General features: G+C 43.1%; 3 protein-coding genes across 4 annotated transcripts; 2 read left to right on the top strand and 1 right to left on the bottom strand.

The window, feature by feature from the left end:
• Positions 1-283: 283 nt before the first annotated feature.
• On the top strand, positions 284-10,621 carry samd1a (sterile alpha motif domain containing 1a). 2 transcript variants are annotated; one of them, XM_086184023.1, is made up of 7 exons: positions 284-833; positions 3,258-3,618; positions 3,796-3,935; positions 4,046-4,106; positions 7,189-7,270; positions 7,456-7,570; positions 9,322-10,621. In XM_086184023.1, the coding sequence occupies exons 1-7, from the start codon at positions 471-473 to the stop codon at positions 9,466-9,468; spliced, it is 1,269 nt and encodes a 422-aa protein (XP_086040149.1). In that variant the 5' UTR covers positions 284-470; the 3' UTR covers positions 9,469-10,621. The 2 variants fall into 2 exon arrangements, with proteins under 2 accessions (XP_086040149.1, XP_086040147.1); XM_086184021.1 differs by having other exon boundaries at positions 286-833; positions 3,793-3,935.
• Positions 10,622-11,574: 953 nt separating this feature from the next.
• On the bottom strand, positions 11,575-20,867 carry LOC147244992 (very-long-chain enoyl-CoA reductase-like). The gene is made up of 13 exons (XM_086184024.1): positions 20,824-20,867; positions 20,391-20,526; positions 18,220-18,489; positions 17,631-17,682; positions 17,475-17,519; positions 17,292-17,395; positions 15,033-15,148; positions 13,489-13,594; positions 13,299-13,371; positions 13,167-13,210; positions 13,014-13,071; positions 12,849-12,937; positions 11,575-12,491 (listed from the first exon to the last, which is right to left on the bottom strand). Exons 3-13 carry the CDS (start codon positions 18,385-18,387, stop codon positions 12,318-12,320), a joined length of 1,029 nt encoding a protein of 342 aa, XP_086040150.1. The 5' UTR covers positions 18,388-18,489; positions 20,391-20,526; positions 20,824-20,867; the 3' UTR covers positions 11,575-12,317.
• A 21-nt stretch (positions 20,868-20,888) lies between these two features.
• Positions 20,889-26,848, top strand: dnajb1a (DnaJ heat shock protein family (Hsp40) member B1a). The gene is made up of 3 exons (XM_086184025.1): positions 20,889-21,445; positions 23,135-23,718; positions 24,615-26,848. The coding sequence occupies exons 1-3, from the start codon at positions 21,235-21,237 to the stop codon at positions 24,843-24,845; spliced, it is 1,026 nt and encodes a 341-aa protein (XP_086040151.1). The 5' UTR covers positions 20,889-21,234; the 3' UTR covers positions 24,846-26,848.
• The last annotated feature ends 768 nt before the right edge of the window (positions 26,849-27,616 follow it).

Genomic DNA, 27,616 nt, shown 5'->3' with positions numbered 1-27,616 from the left:
GCCCAAGCCCCCTGAAGTCGTCATTGTTTACAGTTTGAAGTGTTGATGGGGCAAAAGTTAACTCCCCCACCCCCGGTTCTTCAGTTTGGGACTGAGAGACTAAGCCACATGCTAACTTCAGCTAATCGATGGCATAACCTGGTGGTTCTTTGTACTATTTAACACCTTTCACACCGAAGGCGCACATGGCGCCGAGTACGCGCGCTCGTTCCCGGGCAGGACGACTAATTCCACCTTAAAAGCCAACCTCGAGTGAAACTTTTGCCTGTAACTCAATCGGTCCACCTTAAGCGCACAAGCAAGCGCAGGCAGGCGTACAGCGAGGTTTCCGCTTCTCAGTTGGGCTCGGACCGCGGCTCACGAAAACACCGTGTGGAGCCACAAGGTTGACGCACAAAGGCAAAAAAAAAAAAGAAAAGAAAAAAAGAAAGGGGGAAAATAAGACAAGCAAACCGACCGAGCAAGACAGAATGTCTGAATCCAAGTACCGCGAGTGGATCCTGGACACTATCGACTCGCTGCGGTCGCGGAAAGCCCGGCCGGACTTGGAGAGGATTTGCCGAATGGTCCGGAGACGACACGGGTCCGAGCCTGACCAAACCTGCGCAGAACTGGAGAAACTGATCCAGGAGCAAACCGTGTTGAAAGTTAACTACAAGGGCTCTATTTCGTATCGAAACGCCGCAAAGGTTCAGCGAAGGAGCAGGAAAAAAGACGATGTAACGTTAACGACGGCCGCGAGAAGGAGCGCGGTGGAAGAAGCTAGTCATTCTGACTTGAGCAACGGGGACAGCGCACTCGGTCCCGTAGACCAGGACGAGGAGGATTTGGAGGTATGTTACGGTAGATGTGCGGACGCACGTTTAACCGGCTCGTTGTCGTATGTCACGTCCTAGTGAACGACCAGGTAGAGATGGAACAATGTACGGCGGGCTCTGCGTGCTTTTGCTACAAAAAAAATAAAAATCGTCTTTTCATGTCTTCTCGGGGAGTGGTGGTGGTGGTGGTGGGGGGTGATATGCAAGTGCACCCGAAACTGCCGCAGACGGGGAGCGGCGGTTGAACCTCGCTCGAGCGCTGCCGAGGTGGAAAAAACAGAAGGTGCGCGTGAAGTCAAAGTGTAGCATTTTTTTTGCGCAGAGCGTTCAACGGATTCGGACGGTGGGAGATAAAAACTGGTGAAGGAGGGAAAGTTGTCGGGTCCTGCCCGTCTGCTACAACCGGAGCCACCATTATCAGCAGCAGAAAGCGCTTTACAAGACCCAAACTCGGCGTTGTTGAGCAAAGGGGAGGGGGCTGTCATGCTACCAAGAGTATAAACCGGAAGTTTAATGAGCGTCCTTTCAAAATAGTACCAGTCGAGACACGTGCTTTCAGTGTGACTTTTATTTTTAAGTCTTGTGCCGGAAATGCGCATTTATATTCACACTGACTTCTCAATGTGGGAGTGGGTGAAGAAAAAAAAGTCTCAAACACCGCGGATGTGAGAGTCTGATGGGGGACGCCGGGATATTGTTGTTGGTTGATTGTTTTCTTGGCGGTGAAAATGTTGAATGCGTTATGAATAAGTGCAAAAACATGTCCAGGACATGTATTTTGTCCTCCTCTGATGAGATTTCACCCTCCCTCCGTCTGGACTTAAAAATGCGCCCATCACAATGTTTTGTCCCGTCCAACCGCAACCAAAGCGACGAATATCGGTGCTTAAGCACTTCTAACACAAATATATTCGGTAATTTTATTGTATCTGCGTCTGTTTTCCGAGTGATGGACGATAGCAGACGCAGTGCATAAAGTCGAAACCCTGCATCCATTGTCGGACACGCTGCCAAGCCCGGTCACGTCTACCGCTCGGTGTTGGCTGTTGTTACGGCCTCTCACGTCCCGTACAGCATGACATCACTTCTGTGACTATGAACTATGCGTTGGCAGCATTTTAAGATAAACCACAGAATTGCGAAGTACTGAAATATTAAGGAGCCGGTAACGCTGTGAGCTCCGAACTAATGGAAACGACCGCAAACTGTTCGGGCAGCGGCGCTAGCTGGCGGATGCGCCCGTCCGATTTGGGTTAAGCTGAGATCAAATTCTCTGAAAGGCGTGTGTCGCTACAAAAACAAATACGTTGGATTACTTTTGACTGAATGTTGATGCGGGCTCGTTGACCGGGGTTTAGCATAAGACGTGGGTCAAATGTAGACCGTGACGTGTCCGATAACGGACTCATTTGTTCTGCTCCGTCGCTTTGACTGTATTCTCGGTGCAAAGTCAAAGTAGAAACCAGGTTACTGCTGCGTGAACCGCCTGTCGATGCAAACTCGGGTTTTCTCTCCGTTTACGCTCCGTTAAAGCTCTCAGACACAATGGCGAGGTTGGCTTCCCAACTGCATGCGCACTTTGGAGGAAATTTGAGAAAAACCAAAAAAAAAAAAAAAACGCCTCCCATCGGCCCCCTTTCTCTGCTCTTGTGTGTTATAATTATCAATCAAGGAGGCCTCGAAAGGAAGCGAGGAAGGCAGGGACGCACCGAGCACAGCGGTTGCTTTACGTGAGCAGACATATTTTGCTCCTCGCCGCGTTCTTTTGTTTTTTTGTTGTTGTTTTTTTCTTGTCGCCGCGTCTCGGTGAAAGTTATGAGAAATGCGGTGCGATGGGTGACTGCCATTCAAGCGGCTCCGTGTCACACGGGAGCGGGGCGGGCTCGACGGTGCGCTCTGGAGGGAGCTGCTGCTGCTGCTGCTGCTGCTGCTGCTGCCGCCGCCGCCGCCGCGGTTACTGGACACGCAGCCAATGTACGCTGCTCTACTCTCTCTCCCCGAGCCGTCGATGAAACCCCTGGACGGAAGGAATGTGTGCGTATGTTAAAACTAGTTCATTCAGACAGTCCCGGTGTGTGTTGAATTGCGAGGACACGCGTTTGTGTCTCTGCGGAGCTGCACCGCGGACAGAGACATCCAAGGCAATAATTTACCACCACAGCGGTCAAATTGCGACATCTGCATGAGCATGTTTTCATGTGACACGCTCAGCATACAGTCATGTCAACAACCCAGTAACCTTTACCAGCCTTTTAACGTGACCAACTTAGTTCCTGCTATTGGCTGCTTCCACTGATTTAAATGCCTGTAACACGCTGGAGCGGGGGTCTGGACATACATGTCTGGGTGGTCCTGCTGCCATTTGGTTAAGAGAATACATGTGATTAGTGTTGGAAAACCTCTGATGAAATATAACAGAATGGGAATTTGATGTTGCAGGCTGATGCCTCCATGACTATGGACACAGACAGTAATGCAGATGAGGAGGGGGCTGATGAGAGCCGGGATGGGCAGGTTGGACCCTCTCCTGGCCACACGTGTGAAGATGCCGCTGTGCACTGTGCCTCTGAGCGAGCCGTGTCTGCCCCCTGCTCTCCCTCTGGCACTCGGCCTGTCCCCGGCCCCGGCCCCGGCTGCGTCCCTGGCTTGGGTCTGGACTGTGCCTCTTTCCAAAGGGCTGGTGCAAGGCCCCGCTCCTTGCCCCCTTCCAGCCCCAGGGCCCTCACACACAATGACTGGGCTTATGGTTCTGCTGCCTGCCCAGTGGAGCGCCAGCTCCCAGGAATGCAGGGAGACAAAGGTACTCACACTGCTAGACACACTCTAATATGCACGCTCCATATTATGGACAGTAGAAGAGCCTTGAACAGAGCCGGAGAGGAGAAATAATGCTGTTTCTGAGGATAGAGGTGCTTGCATCCATTGGCTTCAGTAAATGACATCACAACAACACACGTCTCCTCCATGTTTGCAGCAGCACCCATGAAGCCAGCAATCCACTCTGTTACCATCAGCCCAACTGCTTTGAAGAACAACGTGAAGAAAGAAGATGAGGGCAAGGCAGAGGATAGTGGCGTCTTCTCTGACCAGCTGGTGCCCGACTATGCAGCGCGACTGGTAATCGGCTTGTTTTCCTTCAGTGAAAACTACATCTGAATCTCTTCCACTGGTGAGATCTCTCCCCTTCCTGTGTGATTGTCTAACGTTTCATCGTCGCTGGCCAACAGGAGAGGACCAAGGACATATCAGAGGGAAGACCACAGACACTATCTTTGCCATCAGACAACTGTGAGTTACACATTTTCTCACAGCTTAGATGAAGGGTTGCCCAAAGTGAGGCCTGTGGGCCAAAATTGGTCTGCCATAAGGTTCAGTTTGGCCTGCCAGATGTAAAGATGATGATAATAATAATGTGAGGCCTAATAATAACATTTTAAAAATTATGTAAAAATGATACCGGTTGGGCGGCACAGTGGTGCAGTGGTCAGCACTGTCGCCTCACAGCAAAAAGATTCAGGGTTTGAGCCCCGACTCGAGCACGGGATCTTTCTGTGTGAGTCTCCATGTTCTCCCTGTACCTGCGTGGGTTCTCTCTGGTACTCCAGCTTCCTCCCACAGTCCAAAGACATGCAAATGGGAACTAAGTTAATTGATACTCTAAATTGACCAAAGGCATGACTGTGAGTGTGAATGCTGTCTGCCTATAGCCCCTTTCACACTGCACCAAAAATATGGGTCAACACAGGTTTTTGGGCAGTCTGAAAGGGTCAACTCGGCATTTCAACTTGCATTGACCGACTCGCCAAGCGATCTGGGTGTTTAGCGGCTCGGCTCGGCTCGGCTCGGCTCGGCTCGGCTCGGCTCGGCTGCAGTGTGAAAAAGGCAAACCGCGTCGTCTCAGGTTTCACACAACCTTCCTCTCACATCCTGATTTCGTCACTGTGCCACCTGTCAGGCTTCACCTGTAGCTTCTTCGGCCTTCTAAACAAGCCAAAAACTCCATCCTCCTTCGCTGCATTAGCGCTCAGACATTTTCCAGTCTGCGCCGAGTTTGTATGCTTTGCAAAAGAAACAACGTTGCAATGCACACAACGACAACGCTAACGTTTGACTCTGCGACATCCGTGTTGTCATTTGCTTACATCTCAGTGTTCTGGCGCACGTTTATGTGAAATGATGACGTTGTCAGCACGATGACGTACGAGAGAGAAAAACACAGGCATGCAGCCCTCGCAGCGGGAGTTCAGACCCGGGTCCTCTGGAAGTTTGAATGCGCCCTAATGCCAAGCAAATGCGGGTCCAAAAACACACGTTGACACGCTTTTTTCAGTGTGAAAAGGGTATATATGTGTTGGCCCTGCCATGGACTGGTGACCCATCCAGGGTGAACCCCGCCTTTCCCCTGAGGGCTGCGGGGATAGGATCCAGCCCCCCCCCCACAACCCTTTACAGGTTAAGAGATAAAAAAATGGATGGATGGATGGGGGATACTGGTTGCAGTTGTTAAAAAAGATCAGTGAAAATGTAAAAAAAATATAAAAAATATTCGTAATGTTCTTAAATATATCATTATTATTGTTTTCATGGATTGATCAGGCAGCAGAGACACATTGCATGTATTTGCAGTAAAGTAGGACAAACTCAGAGACAGCGGCGCACACCCAGACAAAAAGCATTTTAGCAACATCAGAGTTTGTTCTCACGTTCTGGTTTTGTCCTATAAAAAGTTCGGGCACCCCTGCTTAAGATTATTCAGCAGACAAAAGCTGCTTCTGTTTTGAAGAGAACAAACTGATCACCACGTTCCCAATGTGGAATGGTTGGTTTTTTTTCTCCCCCTAATAAAAAGTACAAACTAATGACAGTTTATGTTTTCTGTTATTGGCCTCGGGGCTTGTTGAAGATGTTTTGAATGCTTCACGAGCTTGTCTTGCTACCACCCAGCCAATAATTGTTGCAGGTAGTTGCTCTGTAGTGAAGCAGCATCAATAACAACAGTGGATGGAATCTTCTGCAGACTTGATATTAGTTTGATCCTATTTGATGCATTCAGGAGTCAAGCAGAATCTCTGCCTGATAAAAATTTATACTTGCCTGGCCCCTAATAGTGCTGTACTTATCTTGCCGCCAATATGTCCTGCAACATTTTATTTATTTTTTTTTTTAAGTTATTTTATGGATGATGACATGGTAAAGTTTACATCCCCTGTTTCAGCTTACTTGTGCACATCAGTGAAACAATTTGCTTGTTGGAAGCTCACAGAGTTTCTTTGTTGACATTGTGAAACATGACATGTCAGCTTTCATGCTTATAAATTATTTACTGTCACCAAGACACCTGCAAGTAAATGACTCAACACGTCAAAACAGAAGCAAACTAGACGGCGGTGGGAGAGCGCAGGCCAAGGTGACCTCAGCTAAACTCAATGTACAAAAAAAAAAAGAAGGAAGAAAACAGTATTTATACCAAGTGAGGCAGATTTGCCTTAAATTGTAATGGGTTCTTCTTTGGTCTATGCTACACACCTCCACCATGTTTGGTGAAAAATTGGCATCATAGTTTTTGCATAATCCTGCTGACAGGCAGAAAAACAGAGAAAACACGACCTCCTCAGAGGAGGTTAACAACACTAAATTGTGTTGCACTACTTATCCATCGCATGCATGACAGCAAGTGCTGCAGTCCCATCCGTTCACCGCACACAACTGCTCTGAGACAGAAACACGCTCTATCGCAAAACACCATGAAAATGGAATGTCATTGATTTTAATAAATAAAAAGGAGGAAAAAAAGATTTAAAGTCGCCACGGGTGTCCAGAAACAGCAACCAGACAATCAGCAAAAATACATCAAACAGCAAAACAAAGAAAGAAGACGACTCAGGTCAACATGTGCAAGAAGTTAAGAGGATTGATTACATGAATGGTTGCAGGTGTGAGTGTGTAACAGGAGGTACAAGGCTACGTACTTACAACTACAGTCCCTGTGTTGTTATTTTGCATATTGATGCACACTTTGGGGGGGGGGGGGTAGAATCATGGTTGTCATCTTATTCCTGTGTGTTTATGAATGATTTACCTCTGGTTTGTCAAGCATCAGCCATTCATGGTAGAAATATGAAGCATGATGGCTTTTGATGTGACATTATTGGTTCTTCACACAGTTGAAATGTCACTTTCCAGGACAGATTATTGAGATTTTGCCTGCAGGTTGTCAAATCATTCCGTCAACAGAGACCAGGGAAATCAGATACGCCCTGTTTTAGCGGTTAATAGTCAAGGATTTTCTGGCCCGGAACACATCGGGATGACTATTAAATAAAACACGTGCGTAACAATTATTCTAACTTAGCTGTCATTTTCTTCTCAGGTACATTGAAGAAGAATATAGAAATATCCTCCTTCCCAGTTGCTGAAGACGGTCTTCTGAATGGCGGTAAAAGTGATGATGTGTGAGTATCCCATCATGTTGAACGAGCCATTACATTCTCTGCCAGAAATGTCTTTTTACAGATTCCTCCCATCATTTTGCCTCTGCACAATGATTGCACACTCTTGATATCCACATCTTACCTGCAGCAGGAAAGTCCTTTTCTGGTCACTGTTTCTGAACCTTTTTCACCGGATCTTCCTCCAGCTCTGTGAAGAAGGAGAAGATGAGTCAGAACTTGTTGCAGTGGACGGTAGCCGATGTGGCCAGTTACTTCTCGGCTGCAGGTTTTCCAGAGCAGGCAGTGGCGTTCAGGACCCAGGTTAGTGCACCGCCACAAGATGCCACAGAGAGAGCTACGTGCACATGGGAAGATCAGGCTTGTACTGGGTTTCCCAGTATATGGATTTAAAAGCGGAAGCAGCATTATTTGATTTGTGTGTATGAACCTGCAGATCAAAGGCTGCTAGGAAAGTAAAATCCCTGACATCTCTCTGGAATTTTTTTTACAGTTAAATACCAAAAGTTCATGAAATTCAAATTCCACAAGGCGTATCAGCAGTGAAGTAACAGTGTAGAGAATAAAGATTCAGATAGGAGACGCTTGATTTGTGTCTCATCTGATACCCTTTTCACACTGAAAAAAGCGTGTCAACGCATGTTTTTGGACCCGCATTTGCTTGGCATTAGGGCGCATTCAAACTTCCAGAAGACCCGGGTCTGAACTCCCGCTGTGAGGGCTGCATGCCTGTGTTTTTTTCTTTTGTACGTCATCACGCTGACGTCATCATTTCACATAAACGTGCGCGGAACACTGAGATGTAAACAAACGACAACACGGATGTTGCCGAGTCAAACGTTAGCGTTGTCGTTGTGTGAATTGCAACGTTGTTTCTTTTGCAAAGCATACAAACTCGGCGCAGACTGGAAAATGTCTGAGCGCTAATGCAGCGAAGGAGGATGGAGTTTTTGGCTTGTTTAGAAGGCCGAAGAAGCTACAGGTGAAGCCTGACAGGTGGCACAGTGACGAAATCAGGATGCGAGAGGAAGGTCGCATGAAACCTGAGACGATGCAGGTTGCCTTTTTCACACTGCAGCCAAGCCAAGCCGCTAAACACCCGGGTCGCTTGGCGAGTCAGCCAACGCGGGTCGAAATGCCGAGTTGACCCTTTCAGACAGTCGCAAAAACCTATGTTGACCCTCATTTTTGGTGCAGTGTGAAAGGGGCTTAAGACACCCATCCTGTTAAAAGGGAGTGTTTCGGTATCCGTAGCAGGCCAGCTTGAGACAAGAGGGGACGCCAGGTGTCGTTACTTAGCAAGCTAGTGGGTTCAAGGGTCATCTGACATTAGCAACACAATAGATGAAGTGATCATCCTTTCAAGACTCATCATTCTTATCTATTCATTGCACTGTTGGGCTTTTTATGTAAAATACAGTTGACCCTGTAACATTCACTCTCTGGAAAAATGCTCCAGATGGACATGTATGGCTGAATTGCTCCTATTTGACATTGTGTAGCATTAAGTAGCTTAAAGGTTAATGTTCTTGATGAGCTAGTAAGTCAAAGGTGGGCAGGTTGGTTGAATGGAGGTGTGAACTACTTAAATATTAATAGATCACCACTGGCTAAAGAGAGGCAAAGGTGTAGTGTTACATTCAGTGACGCCTTAATGTACTTTTTCATCTAAATGGGGGTTTGGAGAGCAGACCTACAGATGCCTGGCCCTAAATAACTACCTCAGACCTGATCATTTTCTCCAAACCTTGATTGAATAGTCAACAGCCACTAACACCTTCATTTTTTAGCCTCTGTCAAAGATGGAGAGATGACATTTACAACCAAAAAAAAAACAAACCAACCTTTTGCCTCCATCTAAAAATGACTTGCCTTTGCCACATTGTTCATTGACTCTAAAAAAAATAGTGAGCAAAAAATGACATGGACGCCACATCTTGTCATAAAGGGAGAAGCATTCAAATGTCTCAGATTTCACAGATAGAACAACCCACATCAGAACTGCTCAGCAAATCCAGGGGTGACTGTGACTTCACGTTTCCTTTCGCCAACAGGAAATCGATGGAAAGTCTCTCCTCCTGATGCAGCGCAGCGACGTGCTGACCGGGTTGTCCATCCGACTCGGCCCTGCCCTCAAAATCTACGAGCGTCACGTAAAGGTGCTGCAGAGGACCCACTTCCTGGAATACGAGGACGTCTGAGGTGGCGATGAATTGTTGGTCGCCCACATGACAGACAGACAATGCTGCGTTGACCCAGATGTGCATGCGGTGCCCTTTCCAATCCGGATCCACCCAACCACCTTCATAGGTTATACGTCATATAATGTAGAAGATGTTTGGAGAGGGGAGGGGAAGGGGGGGCGGGGCTACGGAGGGATAAACTTTCACTGTGAGGACCAGTAACTCAAAGACATTCATCCTACCTCTCATTATGGTTCTCATTTCACCCACGTACAGTGGCACTGTCAAAAGGACTGGGCTACTACTTTTAGAGTAGCCCGTGTTTTAAAGCGAAGGAGCCGTGACCTTTTTTTTTCTTTTTTTGGCAAGTAAAAGATGGATGATGCAGCCGGTGAAGGAGTCTTGCACCAGTTGGACTGCCTGTAGGCTAATCTACCCACAGAGATGGGACTGTGTAGCACTGTGGCTAAAGTTGTCACAGTTTTGGGTCCACAAGAAAGGTTCCTTTTATTCTTCACAAATCTATTACGGTACCTTCTGTTAGTGCAAATGTTGTTTGTTGAGTCACACAGAGAAACAAATCTGTTGTGCATGTTCCTTTCTCATCAGATGAGGCTAATTAAATATCATAAAAATCCTATGGAAGTCAGATTATCAACATGTCCCCATCGGTGGTCTGATTCCTGTCTTATCTTTCTACAAAATAGCTGCTGATATAATCGATATGATGTAACTCTACTTGGAGGCAAGGCAATATGTTTTCTCTTGTTATGTCATATTTATAAGTCACTTGGGTCCAATTTCACATTTTCATTTTTGGGGAACAATTATTGAGAGAGAAAAAAATGGGTCCAGGAAGAGAGCTCCTTGATTAAATTTGCTTTCCACACATAAAGTTTGATAAAATATTAAAATGAGTATGTCGTTTTGAATTGAATTCAGATGTTCAGTGCCTGTTTATGGTGCAGATCTCTTCAAATGCAATATTTTCTGTTTCTCATCCATATATTGGTTGTCCGGTGTCTCTTTTTGTGTTGTGATATAAGCCAGTCACTTGAATTGTAACATTCCATATGATGTAGTCTACATCTCCAGTGTATCTCCTCCCCCTTTTTATCTGTCACAGTGAGACTTCTTCCAGAGTTACAAATAAAGCTCACGCCTCACTTGCTCTGGGATAGTTTATTGGCCTCTTATTAATATTTCACTGTCTGATCCCAAACCATCAACGTGACAGGGAGTGAGGATGCATAATACCTCTGCAGAATTAGTATTTTATTTTTAATACAATTTAACTTCCTCTTTTTAATCTTAAATCCAGTTTTAAGCAGAATTTTGTGTTGTTTTTTTTTTTTTCTTTTCTCGCTGCATAAACCTGAAAAGCTCTGCGTAAATCCTGATCGTGCAGAAAAATGTTTAAGATCCCCTGATCACGTTTTGGCTGTTTTTGAAGAGCGTCCTTTCCTCATCGCTTTATGAAAGAGAACAACAGCTACGCCATCGCTTCTGCCTCCACAAGTTTTATATGTAGAGTCTCCTGATGGGTTTTAATTTGATTTTAATGATGAACGGAAACTTCAGTAAGCTTTGTAGAGTACATGGCTGAGCTGTGGTGTGTGTTATATATTCTTGACCTCCTGATGCTAAAGTTATATGAGTGCTGTCAGCAGGGCACAGATCATTTTTTTCTAGAGGCTAAGCGACATTAAAGAGAGGATATTATCCTAGATAATGAGCGAGGAATCTGTCCTCAAAAAAAGACATTTTTTGAGAATTGGTTTTGCAGGCTGGCATATCTGCAGTACCACAGTACTTTATTTTGACAGATATTCTGCCTTTAGCAAATGTTGTATTGTGATTTTGATAAATAGATTTATTGTTCAGCCCTGGCACAATTACGATCTGCTAATCTAGATTAGATTAATATGCAATTAATTGCCCAGCCATAACATTCTGGGTTTTTTTGTCCAGAGAAAAAGCAACCAAAAAAAAAAAAAAAAACATGGGAAATTTGGGAACCAGCATACATGTAATCTGGGACTAATAACACTAGTATAGTACAAAGGTGCTACACGACCTCAGCTCTTGAGTCAGAGTACAGATCCTCCTGATCTGTGTGACGCCACCAGAATCAAAATGAATTATTCTCTTTAATTAAAAATGCATTGCTGTATTGTTTCCACATTGCATGTACAGAAGTGTGTAGCTCAACTGTAATGAACTTGTTGTAGAACGACATCGCTTTACCAAGTCTGAGGAAACTGCTTGTAGATAGTCTGCAAAGAAATGTAATTGAATCGAGGGTGAATTGAATCAGGGGTCTGGAATCGAGAAGAATTATAGTGACGTGTAAGTGATAAATTAAAAACAACAACAACCACAACAAATACTCAAAGTACGGATCGTCCTACAGCACTCAAGTAAATGTACTTCTTTACTGTGCATCACTGGTAGTCGTCAAACCTGTAGAATAGCGCAGGAGGCCTCAAAGCTGTCAGCTCCAGGCTGTTGCTAGTTTGACAATGTTGATTAGGCCGCCAAAAAGCTTTGAAATTAATGTCATATTAAAACTAGAACACGCTCTGTCAAATATTTTTAAAACATACCAAAGTAGCAAAATAAAAAAGGACACATTTTCATCCTCTTGCTCTTCGATATCAACATTAAGACTTTAACTCTGAAGGCTCCTTTTGCCTGAAACAGTCCTTCACCAACCAGCTCAAACTGCCATTCATTAGAGAGTGACATGTCAGGAAGGATGACTGTACATGAAATCCATCCGTGCTGTCAACCTTGGCACACACGGATCCCGACAGTCTGCGAGGGGAGTGGAGCTGTATTTCAAAGCAACTGGCAGGCATCAGGCTCTAAAGGATGAAGGGGAGTATGGAGGAGCGCAGGGTGGGATAATCTCGGAACTCCTTTAAGTAGCTGCGGTGTTTGCCTTTGGCCCACACAGTCATCTGGACGAAGGCCACGAGAGTGAAGAAAGCCACAGGAACACACTGGGTCATGACTGTGAAGCCGATCCAGGAGCCCAGCTGTTTACATACACACACACACACACACACACACACGCACACACAAATCCATGGTGCAGTTGTAAAATCTGCTGTATCCAGAAGATGGCAGCAACAGTGTGTTATTGTCATTTACTGCAAACCAACTGAAAATAAAAATTTAATGTCCATCAATTGACATTTAATTTATTTTTATATACAGATTCTCATTCATAAAAAAAGAACTCAAAAGTAACCTTTTAAGATGTTATAAAAACTCCTGCTCCTGCCTGAATTGACCCTAACTTTTCATCCAAGACGGTAGTTTTTCTGCTTCACTTTGTATATATATTTGCATAGCTCTCCTAAATATAGTTAAGTTTGTGTGGATTTTCTTACCTCATATGTATAATTTGGACAAGACACCAGCCAAAAAATCCAGGTGAAAGGATTTTTTGTTGGGTAAGGAATCTTTTTGACTTTTGAACCTAAGGTGACAGGAAATGACAATTTAGAGAAAATTTTAAGCCCCAAATTGTTTGAGGATTAATCTAAAAAATTTACCTGCCGGTTTGAGATTACGAAGTGCAACATGGATGGAAAAATTTCCTACTTGACAGAACTGTGGGAATAGAAACATCCAAGAATTAACATCTGCACATGAATATGTCAGATTTAGTTTCTGAATGATGTTTTCACTGAGCCAGAAACACTTACCAGGAAAATATAAAGTCCTGTATTCACCTGCTGCTGTCCATAAACTGTTGATGTGTCACATAAAAATGGATAAAGATGGAAGCCAACTTGAACTGATGAATTGTGAGGGGAATTTCTTTAGTCAGCACTTACAAGGGGTGGTGTAAAGAGGGTGGTTAATGTAGTACGCCATCCAGGCTGCAGAGGACCAGTAATAGCCACAGTTCTGGAAAGGGGAGGGGGGGGGGTATTCTTGGTTCAAAGTTTTCTGAGAATAATGACGCAGCATAAAATAATATTACACCGGTAAACATGTAACATGAAAAGTGTGCAGCTCAATCACCTTTAATATGTTTCTGAGAGGCATGGTCCCATGAGAGATACGATGAACAAAGAGTGTCTCCAGAATCCTCTTGATGTAGTGGAAGGAGTGACACATGCAAGCCAAGCTGCAACACACCCACACACACACACACACACACACACACACACACACACACACACACACACACACACACACACACACACGCACACACACACACACACACACACACACACAATTGACACAATTACACATCTGACACTGATTAATACATAGCACCTTAATATATGCATGCTGACCCTGTACATCTGGGGCCCCAAAAGCATAAACGCTTTGGGGCCCTGACTCTGGGTGGACAGACCGTGAAGTATTCATAAAGGCAGCTACTGTATGCACATTTACATCCTCCAAAAGAGCAATTTTTCATGGAATGGAAGTTCCCTTTCAAACGAGATGACAGGTGTTCACAAGCAGCAACATGACAGGTGTCTTCTTTGCGTCTCTCTCTAAGGGGGGAAGGCTGCTTTACAGGGTGCGGACTCAGCACCTTTCAGTATTTGCGGCAGTGCCAGGGTGCCAGGGGATTTTTGGACCTTGTACGATGGTGCGGTGAAAGGCCCACGGCCATTCCTGGATCGACTCACAACTCCACAGCGGGGGATGCAATTCTCCCCTGAAGTTGAGAAGGTGAGAGCAGTCTGAGCAGTCCGGGGCGTCCAGCCACAGAACACACACGTCCCTCCTACCTCCAGGGTTCATATGTTACATTGGCTGGTGTTTGCAGGCTGCTGCAAGTCCAGGAGTTTGAGGGTGTTTGCTTAAGAGCCTTCTGGTCCTCCATATTCATATCTCAAGGACATGATGGCTGGATCAGTGTCCCTCTCCGGCCAAGCTTCATCTATGGTGAAAATATCACTTTTTCTGTTCAGGTAGCCGATCCTAGGCTTTTGGCTTTACTTCCGATGTTGGTGGAGTCAGACTTGTGTAGGTTGAGCCCATCTGTGAGGAAACTCAACCGTCAAGGCCTTTACCTTTGGTATAAACCAGTAACAAAGCCCTTTGGAGGCCAGGGTGTGGCAAAATAGAAATAGGAGTAACCCTGAACGTAACTCTAGTTGCCAGCATCTACAGAGTAGCTGCACAACCAGCTGGCCCCAATGTTGTTTCCTGAATTTCACAGGGAAATGAACAGTCGTTCCTGCATGTTTGCATCCACCAGACCGGGCATGAGTGCAAAGATGCTTCCTCGTGTGAAGCGGGAACCAACGGCAATGTACATACTCATAGAACCGCCGTTACATTTGTTTGTATTACAAACAAACCTGATGAATCACATCTGTTACCTTATAACAGAAGAGCAGCATTAGCTTGTGTCACATTAGCAACAAAGGAGAATCTACTCATTCAGTCAAGTCAGCAAAAGATGCATGAATTTGGGAGCCCCCTAGTGGCAGCAGGGCCCTCAGCACCCTCTTATTCAGGCTCCAAGGTGAGAGGCCTAGGTTGTGAAAGCTCAGCAACATGATGATGTGTCGCGCAAAAAATACAAACAAACTTGCACTCACTGTACGACCCAGTGCTTGCTACTGGTGAAGTCATACTTTGGAGCGTAGATTAATGGAAGGCGGAAGTAAAACATTAAATAGATGAGCAGCGGACCAGCACATTCTGCCAGGAACACCTGAAATGACGGAGACAGAAATGTTTTTAACATCGGCTTTCCTTCGATTTCAGAAACATGCATGAGAATAAGAGCAGAAATATGCAAAACAAAACTAAAGCATAACATAAATGAGACAATAATTCCATTCATGGAAAATATGATAATCATAGTGTTAGCCATTGGAATAGCACAGCAAATAACAATTTGAATTTCCCTGACAAAAAAACCCATGACAGCCGACGCTGGCAATGTGTTGGTTTTGATTTTAAGCAAAATCCAACAACTTCCAAACATCATCATGTTCACATGAAAACAATGTGAGATTTCATCGTCATTGGAAATTATGCTGTTGCTCATAATTCCAACTTTGGAGTTTGATGTCAGATCATCATCATTACTCTTACGTTAAATTATCTGCTGCAAGATGGAGATTCTTCTAAACGGGAAAAAAAAATGCAACTGATGCTGATATGGTTTTATCTTTCTGAATCCATTTGTCAAACATAGCACATCTCCTTCTATTCAGTGAAACAATAATAGCATTTGACCTGTCCCCATGGAGCAAATGAGAAACTACAACAGCTTGTAACCAGCTCTCCACAACAGCGAAGCAGCACAGCTGACAAAAAGATTGAAATGTGAATCAGCACCTCGAGCAGAGTTTGGGCTCGGCATGCCGGCTGGATAGCTACTGGTGATCTCTGCTGGGGCCCTTAATGCTCCTTCAGCCACACTGGTATGTATCAGTCTACCCCCTGGCAGGGCCCCGGGGGCTGTGACTGGGTTTGTAAGGACAGAATCTACAGAGGGTTAATGGGCAAGGGTGAGTAAGGAGGCACAGTGAGAGACAAGTGAGAGGTCAGAGGGATAAACACCTTTGGGACAAATGGGGCCATGAGTTTATATTTCCAAGAACAGAGAACAGGAGGTGCTGGAGGTGAGAGGAAAATGAACTAGAGCAAATTATCTTTATCTGTTACTACGGGTTGATATTTATATCGAAGAGCTTTTGAGTGGGTGATAGATTGTCTGTTTATATTTATTATACAAGACCATACCGGTGGTTTTGTGAGTTTTAATCTTTCTATTAAATCTTGATGTTCATGAGCTGAACCGGATCCAGAGGACAAACATGAAAACTTGTGATAAATGAAAAGCACCGGATGTTGTTTTGCATTTTACAGGTTGCTATTAAAGGACCTGTATGTAGGATTTATGGGGCTCTTGCGTCAGAAATGGATGATAATAAAATCTTTTTTAATCACCCAAAGTGAATTCTCGGGTTTGTATGAGTACCGGATCATCATTACAGGTATAAGCTTGCAACTGAGTGATTATTTTAGCAGGCTGCCCCTCTTACATTTTACATGCTGCCATTTTCAAAATCTTCCTCTGTGCTCTGAGCTAACAAGCCAGTAGCAACTGACACACTCAAAATGGAGAAGTCTGTGGAAGATATGGATCAGAAAAAGGGCTGTTATGTGATTTTACTGGATAGTTAAAAGATACACAACAAATATAAACATGTATAACCAATCTTCTTCACGAGAATGAGCAAATAAGCAATATGTTGCATCGCCATGTTGTCACCGTAGCCCACAGAAAACAAACCAGTTGTCTTAACAATTTTATGTATAACTTGATGCTTGTATTCAGTGGTGCTGATTCACTTGGGAACTTAAGTAGTTGCTGGTACTGGATAATCTCAATTTTGAGAATGCAAAGTATGAGAAATGGAGGATCACGTTTATTTTTTAGCCCTTCCAAAAAAAAGTAAGCATGACTCCTTGTCATAAAAACACGAGTAAAAACTAATTTTTGGGACAGGCAGCAACAGAAAGGCCACCGTAGATGCAATCAGGCCCTTCACAAAAAAGATGTGTTCAATTGGTTGCAATCTGCAACTTCATCACTGGGTGCCACTAAATCCTCCACACTAGAATGTAAGAGCATCTTTGTGACCAGGTAGACATTTTTTCAACACCGAATTATAAGTGTAAATCTTGTCCATCTGATTTTTATAACTGATATGGAAACCATTTGAAATCAGAAAAGTGGAAATTCATTAAATACATGTGGAAAATAGCTCATAGTTTTGAAAAGCTTACATGACTGAAAATAAGAAATGCCTACTGTGCGTAAATCATGTGTGTAAACTCACAGTTCCCCATGTGATTTGGGGCCCTAGATCAGTGAAGTAAAAGCTGGCTGTGGTTCCAACAGGAAGTGACTGGAGAACGTCCTCATCCCTGAGACACTTGGCTTCTGAAAAGCATCATATGACTTCATCACAATGCCTGTCAATCAACTGAGTAAAATAAAAGTATAATAAAAATGGACACACTTGGATCCAAACGCAGGGATTGTCTGGCCGGATACCACTTGGGATCTGTCCAAAAAAACAGATGGTTACTTTACACTATGGAATTCTGCAAAGATTTTTTTCATCAAAACTGAAGACCAACTACATTTTCACTCTTAAAATATTAAACTCACGTACATGATTTCTGAAACAAAGCCTTTATATCCAAAATTGTGGCTGTTGGCTCCACCTGCAATAAAAATATAAAAATATAACTGCAGTTGATTGTAGAAGGTTTCAATTTTTTTTTTTTTTTTTTTTAGGAATTTGCTGAGCTTTGAAATGCATTTATTTTGTTTCTCTCTCGGATGTGATCCCTCATGTTTAAGGCTTGACTCCGCACTTGTAGAAAAGCCGCTAATCATATCTGCCAGCTGGTCCAGTTCAACATTGGTATGTACTGTAACTGGAACATAAAATTCCTGTCAGATGAGGAAGGAATTCTCACTTCCTCGCTGCAACCCTCGCTCAATAAACGTAACTGATAATGGCTGCACTTGACCGCCTGTGAAGCAGATGATTATCTGTAAAACTGCCCACAGTGTGTTAAAACTAGTTTTTCCGACTTCACTGCAGAGTTATCACAACTGTTGCTGTTTCTGCATCGTGAGAAGTGATAAATGCAGGAAGAGTTTTAACAGTCAACAGCTGAAACATCTGATATCTGAATAAAGCACAAAGCAGTTTTCAAAAGTTGTGAAATCACCTCTATCATCCTGACACTCACCTTGTCAAGCAGTAGCAGTTTCTCCTTCGTCTTCAAGTCCACAATCTCCACCTCAAAGTAAACAATTCTTTTGGGCTTTTTCTGAGGTTTTGGTCTTGGCCGTGAGGCAGCTTTCTTCTCTGGTTCTGCTCCATTGACGTTCTTTGCTTCCAAGGCGAGCAGATCCATGACAGTGTTTGATCCAAAGCTTCGATTGCCTGATGAAATATCTTTTATGTCCAGTGACGCTGGTTGTCCTCTGCTGCCTCCGCTGCGTCAGCCTCCAGAAACCTGTTAGTCCAACACACAAACGGTCTCTCAGATTCACCTCTAGAAGAAGAGTGTCGGGGGGGTGGGGGTGGACGTGAGACCATAAATACCTTGTCCAGGGGAGGTTCGTGTGTTAATGCGAGAGAGCAAGAAAATGACAGGAGGAGGTGCAGATTTCTAAGAACATGAAGTCCAACTGCTCCTCACCTGAACAGCTTCCCCCATTCAAAGCCCCTTTCATGCTACAACACTGAAGACGAAACCAGAGAGCCCCAAGACATAATCCATAGCGCGCCATTTGCAAGGCTAAATATAAGTTGCCTGATTTGTTGGGCAGCTTGGTAACCTTGGGAAGCCACACACAGTTCTACCCGGTGACAGATGCCATTGTGCTCTATTAGACCTATAAGACACATCTCCTGTCTGCTCTACTCCTCACTTGCTTGGACCCATTAACAGCCTGATCCATGGGGATGAAAAACCTCTACATGCCAACACATCCCCCTCCCCCCCAGACCACCTGTGTGGCTGGTATTCTCTCTTTTTGACCTCTACAACAAAGACAAACATGTTTATTTCCCAGCTTGCATGGTTCAAGGTTTGTGAATGAGCAATATGGCTTCTAAAATACCTCCAGGAGGTTTGTGGTGGGAGGAGGGTGAAGAAAATGCTGATTGGGAGAAGATCAGAGATGCCTTTCAATGCCAAGGGTCAAGTCATGGTGGCACATAGCCAAGTGTATATCTATATTCTACGGTCTATTTATAACCAGTAGGAGCAGTCTGAGCCAGCAGCAAGCAGTGCCACTGCCACTGTTTGCATTCCAAGATCATGTATTCTCTCCTGATCCTTGTCTTTTCTTTTGGAATGATGATCAGAGATCTTATCATGCAAATAAATAACAAAACCTGGTTTTGATTCACAATGTTGTGCATTTGTTGGGGGCTATAACATGAAGCTCTGTGGGATCTACTTGAAAAAATGTTCCATTCTCAAATTCAACAAAAGGTCCCATTTAAGATTTAATTCAGTCATTTTACTGCAGTGGACAATTTGCAAAAACATGCACAACCTTTAAGCCGAAATGCCCGTAAATGCTTTATCTTCTTTTGCTGTTGATTACACTTAATGGTGTGCAAGACAAGACTGTAATTGTGATAACTGTAACCACAGAGATGTTGTATAGAACTGCATTTCACTATATGAAGCCTGTGCAGGATATAATACAATATAACACAATCCACAGTGCACAAAAAAAAAAACCGAACAGATATGAATCATTTTCCTCTCAACAGCAGGTAAACAAATAAAGGCTGTGTTGCAAGGCTATTGTGTTGTATTCTGTGGTTTTATGAGTGTTTTTGTTACTGCAGTGTTCTTCTCTGCAGGAAACAAAAAAAACATACAAAAAAGCATTAATGAAATGAGAGTTTAAATCCCCTGCTGCAAAAGATTCACAAAAAATTGAATTGTGTGATTATTTCTTCCCACCCCATTACTGAAAGCTACTGGAAACTAAAGCTGTTCCTTGTAGTACACTTTAATACTACTTAATCATGCTTACCAAGCTAAAATTATCATTGTACTCTCCCGTTGAAACCCAACTTCAAGAAAGTTAAACTAAACTCAGCTATTTAAGACATTGCTAAGTCAAATTTAGTGTAATTTGGAAGGCTAAAGGAAAGAATTATACTGGCATACTCTTGCTCTTATACCCTGACAATAAGATGTCATTGAAGACCAAACATGTAAATACTCCGTACAAGTACTGATTCCTGCTTCTGAGAACACGTGATGTCATCTACTTGAACTGTTGCTAAAGGCGTTTTTGTTTCCACGTATTTCACGCTGACATCTGCCCACGTGTGGACGTCTACTGTGGTACAAGCGAAGCCGGAAATCGAAAGACTTCATGATTTCACCTTGGTCCTGATGACGTGACGCACATCGGGAAGCCTCCGAGGTTGCCAGATCTACGGTTTTGCCGCGGGCTCGTACTACATTCGATCAGTTACACAATAGTTGGTTTATGGCTACATGGTTGTTATTATCTTTAGCCTAAAAAAATAGAAAAGACTCGATGAGTACAGAGGTGTCTCATTGTTGAGTGTCATGAGCAGAAAAGATAAGTCATTTCAAGTGAAATTGGGTGAACAAAACTATCTGTAAATACACATGCATATTTGTATCTCAGAAATTAGACCTCTCCGCCTAAAAACTTCCAGCAATTGCAATTACACCTTAAAATTCACAAATATTGTGTTCACTTCTTGCTAAAGAGCATTAAACGTCTTATAAACGTTTGTTTTCCACCTATCTCATTTTACATAATGCAAGTCCATTGGCGACACTAACTTCCGGGTTGTCAACAAACTACGTCATCCCTGCGCCACTCTGTTGTTTTGGTAGGATATTGACTTCATGTGTCACAAACCTGGCAACCGTCGCCGCACGAGCCTATTCCAGAAGTTTCTTCTAAAGGCTGCCGAACGCAAACACTTGGACGAGCACGTCGTTTTTTGTTTTGTTTTGTTTTTTCAAAGTTGTACACTTTATTTGCAGTTAATATATTTTCTCTTGGTGACAGATTTTAGGGAGTTTGCTAAGTTAAAGTAGCTAACCTTGACTTAGCTAGCCAGCTAGAGTCCGCGAGAACCGTTAACGTGCGCGACGCATGTGACAGGCTGGATGTTTGTGTAGCATTGAAGAAAAAAAATAGTTAATGATGTTTTAATGAAGTGGAAGAAGAAGTGACCGGTTATTGTAATGGGTAAAGATTACTACAAAGTGCTGGGAATAGCAAAAGGTGCCTCTGAAGATGAGATAAAGAAGGCGTACAGGAAGCAGGCCCTGCGCTATCATCCCGACAAGAACAAGTCCGCGGGAGCAGAAGACAAATTTAAGGAAGTCGCTGAAGCCTACGATGTCCTGAGCGACGCCAAGAAAAAAGAAATTTATGATCGTTATGGCGAAGAAGGTAGCGGAACTCTTCTCTTTATAACTCAACATTTGCGTGCTAGTCTATTTTTCTATCCACCCATGGTGTTACTGTTACTTTCATCCATTTGCATCTTAAACTTAAGTAATACGTTGATATTGCATCGTTCTGCAACAGCAAACACAATGAACGTGTGCACAATAGGTACTGATGGAGAATTTGCCAGAAACGACGAGTTCTTGCCGGTCCTGTCAGTCCGACACCGACATGTTAACTCTTGCCGAACTAGTTCAAAACGTTTAGACATGTACCTTCAGGCTGTACCTTTACTGTCACAAGAGACACAGGTTTGACTTCTAGAGTTGTCATTATCTAGTTTGCTAGATGTATTCCTTTCATTTACCTGTAGAAATTGAATATTCTTCATAAATAAGAACTAACTGTATAAAGAGATGTGCCACAACAGACTGTATGGAAGAAGAGCATTGGTTTGAATCCTCAGGTTTGGCATTTTGGCTGCTAGCATTTTGAAGCAGTTCTCAAGCAGGAACTTGCACCTTGTAATTTTGTCTAAGTGCCAAAACGGCCCCAAAAGAGGGGTTGAGCAATATAGACCTGAGGACAGGTGAACAAATGTGCAGAATTGGATGCACTCAATCTCTTGTTCAGCATAACTTCAAAAAAAAAAAACTTGTGAAAATAAGTTTTAGTGTCTTTGGACTTAACTTGACTGTCCACACAACACAAAGTCATGCAATACTTTGCTTTCTGTACCAAAATGCTATGAATTGGTCGCAAGTGGCCTGTCGCCATTTAAGCCTCAGAAAAGAGTGGAGGCAGAGTAATGCACACACACTTTTACACACCTCAACAAAATTACATGGGGCTCTTAAACTAGGCGATCTTAATGTTGACATTCAAGTTTTAATATTCTCATGATCTACCTTTTGGATCAGTGCAGCATGTTCAAAGAGAGTGATAGATTCAAGAGGGACACTCAGAATTAAAATCAGTGCTGTTTCATTGTCAGTGTAATGAGTAAAAGTCTGTAAATTAGAAGCTCCAAGCTAATTGTTCTCTAAACTGCACCAAAACATTATCGCAAGATCAAAATGATACCTTGTATATCGATACTCGAACAATGGATGGATCATAAGTATCTACACTTGGTTTTTAGCTGTTGTCAGTGTATTTATGCCATCAGTGCATCATTGAACTCGCTCAGTTATGAACTTGATTTGGAATCTGGGATGCACTTTAGTGTGTGTGGGATGGAAGAGGTGTATTTATACACAGTCATGCTGGAGTTACTCTGTCAAACAAGCACTGTTACTGCTGAAAGGTGTCATGGCATTGTTTTTAATGGCACAGTACCACGAAACATTTCGAGTATCAGTATATCGCGCAGCACTACTGCTGTCCCAGTGATGAAGTGTCGGAATGGTGAATCTGTGGATCTTTTTCCACCTGTGTGCCTGAATTCAGTCACTCATAGCTGCGCCCCCAGAAAAATTTGTCACTGTTTATTTTTCACTTGCTTATGCAGCAGAACGCTGCCATGTGGAGCCCAGCTGTCTTGAAAGAAGCAGCACTCGCCAGCCAAGGGCTCCAAAGACTGTTGATCAGATTTTAGCAGCTACCTATTCACTAAAATATGTCTGGATTGATAGAAATCAGTAGCATGATGTCACAGATCTCATGTTTGTCATTATTTGCTTCCTTCTGTAGGGTTAAAAGGTTCTACCGGTGGTGCAGGTGGAGGATACAGTGGTCCCACTTACAACTACACCTTCCAGGGAGATCCACATGCCATTTTTGCTGAGTTTTTTGGTGGCCGCAGCCCATTTGATCACCTCTTCTCACAGAATGGGGATGGCAACATGGACTTCAACGACCCCTTTTCAGCCTTTCGCACAGGTGGAATAGGTGGCATGAGTGGGTTTCATAGGTCCTTTAAATCCCACCCAGGACGCTCTCACAGAGCACATGAAAAAAAGAAGGACCCTCCTGTGATGCATGAGCTGAAGGTGAGCCTTGAGGAGGTCTTCTCAGGCTGCACCAAAAAGATGAAGATTTCCCGTAAAAGACTGAATCCGGACGGTTGCACCATGCGCAGCGAAGACAAGATTTTGTCAGTGGACATCAAGCGTGGCTGGAAGGAGGGAACAAAAATCACATTCCCCAGGGAGGGAGACGAAACTCCCAGCAACATTCCTGCTGACGTGGTGTTTGTAGTGAAAGACAAACCCCACCCGGTGTTCAGAAGAGAGGGCTCCGATATCATTTACCCCGCAAAAATATCCCTCAGAGATGTAAGTGATCACTGACAGTTTGCCATCAATCCATGTTTGCTTACAGGTGTGACGACAAGTATCGACTCTTCACATTTGATACCCTTCTCTTTTCTGTGTGTGCAGTGGGGAGCTAAAACCCACAGGTTGCAAATCAGCTTAGCACAAAGAATGGTAGTGGGTGGGAAGTGTTAGCATACCAACAAAAGTTGTCAAATACACTTTTCAATGAAACGGTCTTCACCTGCATTACTTTAACAAGGGTTTCTCATAATTAGTGATGACGTAAGAAGCCATACTATGCCCCTTTCCCGGTTTTATATTTTCAATTTTATGGTTGTTAACCAATATGACCATGTATTTATGCTGAGCGACCTCCTAGTTAGAGCTCTGCAGGCCATTACTCATGCTACTTTTGTAACTCCCTCAGAAACAGCCTGTTTGGGATACTGCCTACCCCTCAGGAAAATTTACTCTTTAATTTGAAGGTTGCTTAGAAATGTGTCAGAAATGTCACACCCTTCCCCGGCAGCCCAGAATGAAAACACCCTTGTGCGTTGAGCTTGTGTAAAGAATATGCATGAGTGGTTACGATTTCAATGAAGCCCCTTGTGATGTGTTATGGGGCATCAAATTATGGCTGCGTTTATAAATTCCTGGACAAATGAATATCCTGAACAATCTGACAGAAGTATGCTAACACCTCCATCCACTACTCGTCATTGTGCTAAGCTAGTTAGCGAGTGGGGCCTCAGCTCCCTACTGCATGTGCAGAGAAGAGAAGACGATTTATCTTCTTGCGTGTCTCTGGGGAGAATTGCAAAGAAGCAGATTTCCCTAAAAGTTGTTGTGTAACTTTATGCTAACATCAGTGGCTTGATCCATGCAATAACCATATTCTTCATGTACCCTCCCAGGCGTTGTGTGGATGCACAGTCAACGCCCCCACGCTGGATGGCCGGACCATCACTGTGACCTCCAGGGATGTTGTCAAACCTGGAATGAAAAAGCGGATCGTTGGAGAAGGACTGCCGCTGTCAAAATGTCCCGAGAAGAGAGGGGACATGATTTTGGACTTTACTGTGAAATTCCCTGATAAATTGGGCCAAAACACTTGTGATGCACTCAGACAGATTCTTCCACCTTGACTGGACCCCAAAACTCCCAACATTTCCAGTGTTGTTTTCTGAGGTGCTGTTGTAGTTTAGCCTCAGGACAGATTCACCTCCAGCTTAGTTCAATTTTACTGTCTGAACGCTAAATTCACTTGTTTTTTTGTTTTGTTTTTTTCCTACAGTATCAAATCAGGTTCGTGGAGTGTGTTTAAGACTAGAAAACTGACAGAACCACTGATGTCAGGATTTGCAGTGATGTTGGGTTCATGATCATTGTGAAGCATCGCAGGTGCGCGCACACAGACATTCAGTATTATCTTTGACGTGATAGTTTGTGGTTTGGCTGCAGGAAGGAGCTCACCACTTTCTACCACTTAAACTTTCACAATAACACTTTTAAAAAAAAATTCAGTTTGTTTGAGCTTCCATTTAATATGCAGCCTGCTTCATTAGCATTACCTCAGGTTTAGTGACGACGTTACTCAACAGAACTGGTGGATAAAATGGAGGCTGAAGGAAAGTGCAGATCCTGAGAGATGATACGTTTTAAAAGTAGTGGAAAATACAGCTTTTGTTAAGTAGACCAGTATTGGCCAGATCAGTTTACATTGTGCATGTTTTTTTGTTTTTTTGTTTTGGTCCATGGCTACATTTACGTGGACAGAAAAATTCCAGTACTTAGATTATTTGATACCAAAAAAAAAAGCCTTTGGACAAATTCAGGCATATTTTACAGCAATGTTCAGTAATAAGCACAGAGAAAGAAATACATTTGGAATAAAGTCATTGGTTTATTTCTGTCCATGTATATGTGAGCAGTGTTGTTAAACAGTGTTTCAGCTGTCAGTTACACTCATCTAGTCACTGGAATATGACCTCAATATGCGCACAATCGCAAAAAAAGAGTATATGGAACGTGATGTGGATTTTACCGTAATATACTTAAGAAAGATTCCAATAATGTAGCATAATATAGAGATTTTTCTATGTTAAGGAAACAAGAGCAGAACTCTGTTGCAGATTTAAGGATTTTAAATTCAAATCATGAGAAGGGAGAAAAAAAACCCTGTTACATCTACGATGGAATATTTAGTAAATTCACACTAGCTTTGTCCAGGAATACACACCTCATTACTTGTGTACTTAATGGAGAGACATTTTGTGCCAAATATTTGTCCCCATGTATTTATAATATGTTGCGTGTCTGAAAGTATGTTGATGATAGCGCGTGTGTATCATGTCATGAAGAGGATGATGTTTCAGTTTCTCCTCTATTATTACTCTGTCTGTGCGGGACTGCATATTTAATCTACAGCCAGTGAGTTTATTTTTGTTATATGACATGATACCAGGTTGGTACTGATGTTTTCAAGCTGTCAAGAGCATTTAAAATACATTTACATCTCATTCATTCAGTTCCCTTTCATAGTTTATACCTGACAACGCCTCAAGTTGCACAGTTGAATAGGAATCTTAAACAAGCAGTGCAAGACCTCTGTAAAGGTCAAAGGTCATTTCCCTATGTTAAACAGATCTGCCACAGATTGATAGCTTTCTTCTTGGCCCGTGCTGCAAGTTTTGTAATAATTGGGTCAAGTAATTTTTGTATTACGGTGAAAGTCGGACAAATTAGACTTGACCTCCTTGAACTCTGTTACATGAATGCCAGTGCACTTTTCACCGTAGCAATGACGGAAGTTAGTAGGTTCATTTGCACATTCAGTGGAGGATGAAGTAGTGAAGTGACTTTTATGTTTCCAACTGACAAACGTGATTGAACATGAATGTAGGGATGTGTAATGTCTTTTAAAAAAAATTTTTTTTTGGCTGATGTTTTGCTTTCTGAGGCAAAAATGCACAAGCATTTTTATTTTGTCTATGTTGTGTTGAAATTGTTCAGCTTTGGGAATTCAAATGTTTTAATTTTTAACAAAGCTTTTTTGATTTCTTAATGGGAATTTGATTTTTTCCTCTGTTTTGATGATTTGCATAACCGCATTAAAGAAGCTGGCAAAAATCGGAAATGTCTCGTTGGTGATGATGGCCTATTTGTTGGATTTATTAATTAAATCATTTTCTCCCTGATGTCAGCACTAAAGGGATGGAGTGTAAAAGTTTCACGATGATGCAATCGTTTAGAGCAGCCCTTTGACTTGACCAAATATTCATTGCATGTACTGCCCTCTGGTGGTCAAAGCTCATACTTACACACATGTTTTGGAAAGGAGAACCCCAGACACTCTCATAAGTATTATTACATCAGCATACACACCACGACCTGACCTGACCCACCATTTTTGTTGACCCCACCACCACCACTTGCCTGCAGAGTTTCATACTATGAGACAAAAGGAAAACAGAGGAATTGCATGGAATTCATCCCAATTCTAAATTTGAGAAAATGGCTCAGTTTGATAAATTATAAACAATTATAAAAGTAAATTTCCCATATGAGGATAGAAAACACTGTTTTATTTTGGGGATACTTTTTTTAAAATATAAAATGGCAGCCCTGCAATAAAAGCAGGTTTTAGTATGCAAAAGTGAGGTAACAAAATTATATAGGATGAAGAAAGGAGTATGACTTAATCTCACAGGGCTTTTTATACACCTTTCAGAACAGTTGTTCCAAATTTTGAATTTACAATTATTACTTTTCCAATTTTCCTCCCCTTTACCCATGATGACTGAAATACACACACATTCGTGTTAGAGGCAGTCCATGCCAGTCCAAAAGGTCCCTGGACATGGAAGAACACTCTTCAACATAACATCAGCCTGTCTGCGAACTTGAAGCCGACATA

The sequence above is a fragment of the Aulostomus chinensis genome, chromosome 18 (assembly GCF_037954235.1).
Source record: "Aulostomus chinensis isolate RoL2024-O1b breed Wild chromosome 18, RoL_Achi_v1.0, whole genome shotgun sequence".
Classification (NCBI taxonomy): Eukaryota; Metazoa; Chordata; class Actinopteri; order Syngnathiformes; family Aulostomidae; genus Aulostomus; species Aulostomus chinensis.
Note: the sequence above shows the minus strand (reverse complement) of the source record. Positions and strands in the feature narration are given on the sequence as shown.

Bases quoted from the DNA above. Each gene is read 5' to 3' on its own strand.
- samd1a (XM_086184021.1), top strand. From the start codon at position 471: ATGTCTGAATCCAAGTACCGCGAGTGGATCCTGGACACTATCGACTCG. The intron at 4,107-7,188 runs GTGAGTTACACA...TTTTCTTCTCAG, and splicing joins ATCTTTGCCATCAGACAACT to GTACATTGAAGAAGAATATA. The intron at 7,571-9,321 runs GTTAGTGCACCG...TTTCGCCAACAG, and splicing joins CAGTGGCGTTCAGGACCCAG to GAAATCGATGGAAAGTCTCT.
- LOC147244992 (XM_086184024.1), bottom strand. From the start codon at position 18,387: ATGGATCTGCTCGCCTTGGAAGCAAAGAACGTCAATGGAGCAGAACCA. The intron at 13,211-13,298 runs GTAAGTGCTGAC...ACACATCAACAG, and splicing joins CCCTCTTTACACCACCCCTT to TTTATGGACAGCAGCAGGTG. The intron at 12,938-13,013 runs GTAAATTTTTTA...CTGTCACCTTAG, and splicing joins TCGTAATCTCAAACCGGCAG to GTTCAAAAGTCAAAAAGATT.
- dnajb1a (XM_086184025.1), top strand. From the start codon at position 21,235: ATGGGTAAAGATTACTACAAAGTGCTGGGAATAGCAAAAGGTGCCTCT. The intron at 21,446-23,134 runs GTAGCGGAACTC...TTCCTTCTGTAG, and splicing joins TGATCGTTATGGCGAAGAAG to GGTTAAAAGGTTCTACCGGT. The intron at 23,719-24,614 runs GTAAGTGATCAC...GTACCCTCCCAG, and splicing joins CAAAAATATCCCTCAGAGAT to GCGTTGTGTGGATGCACAGT.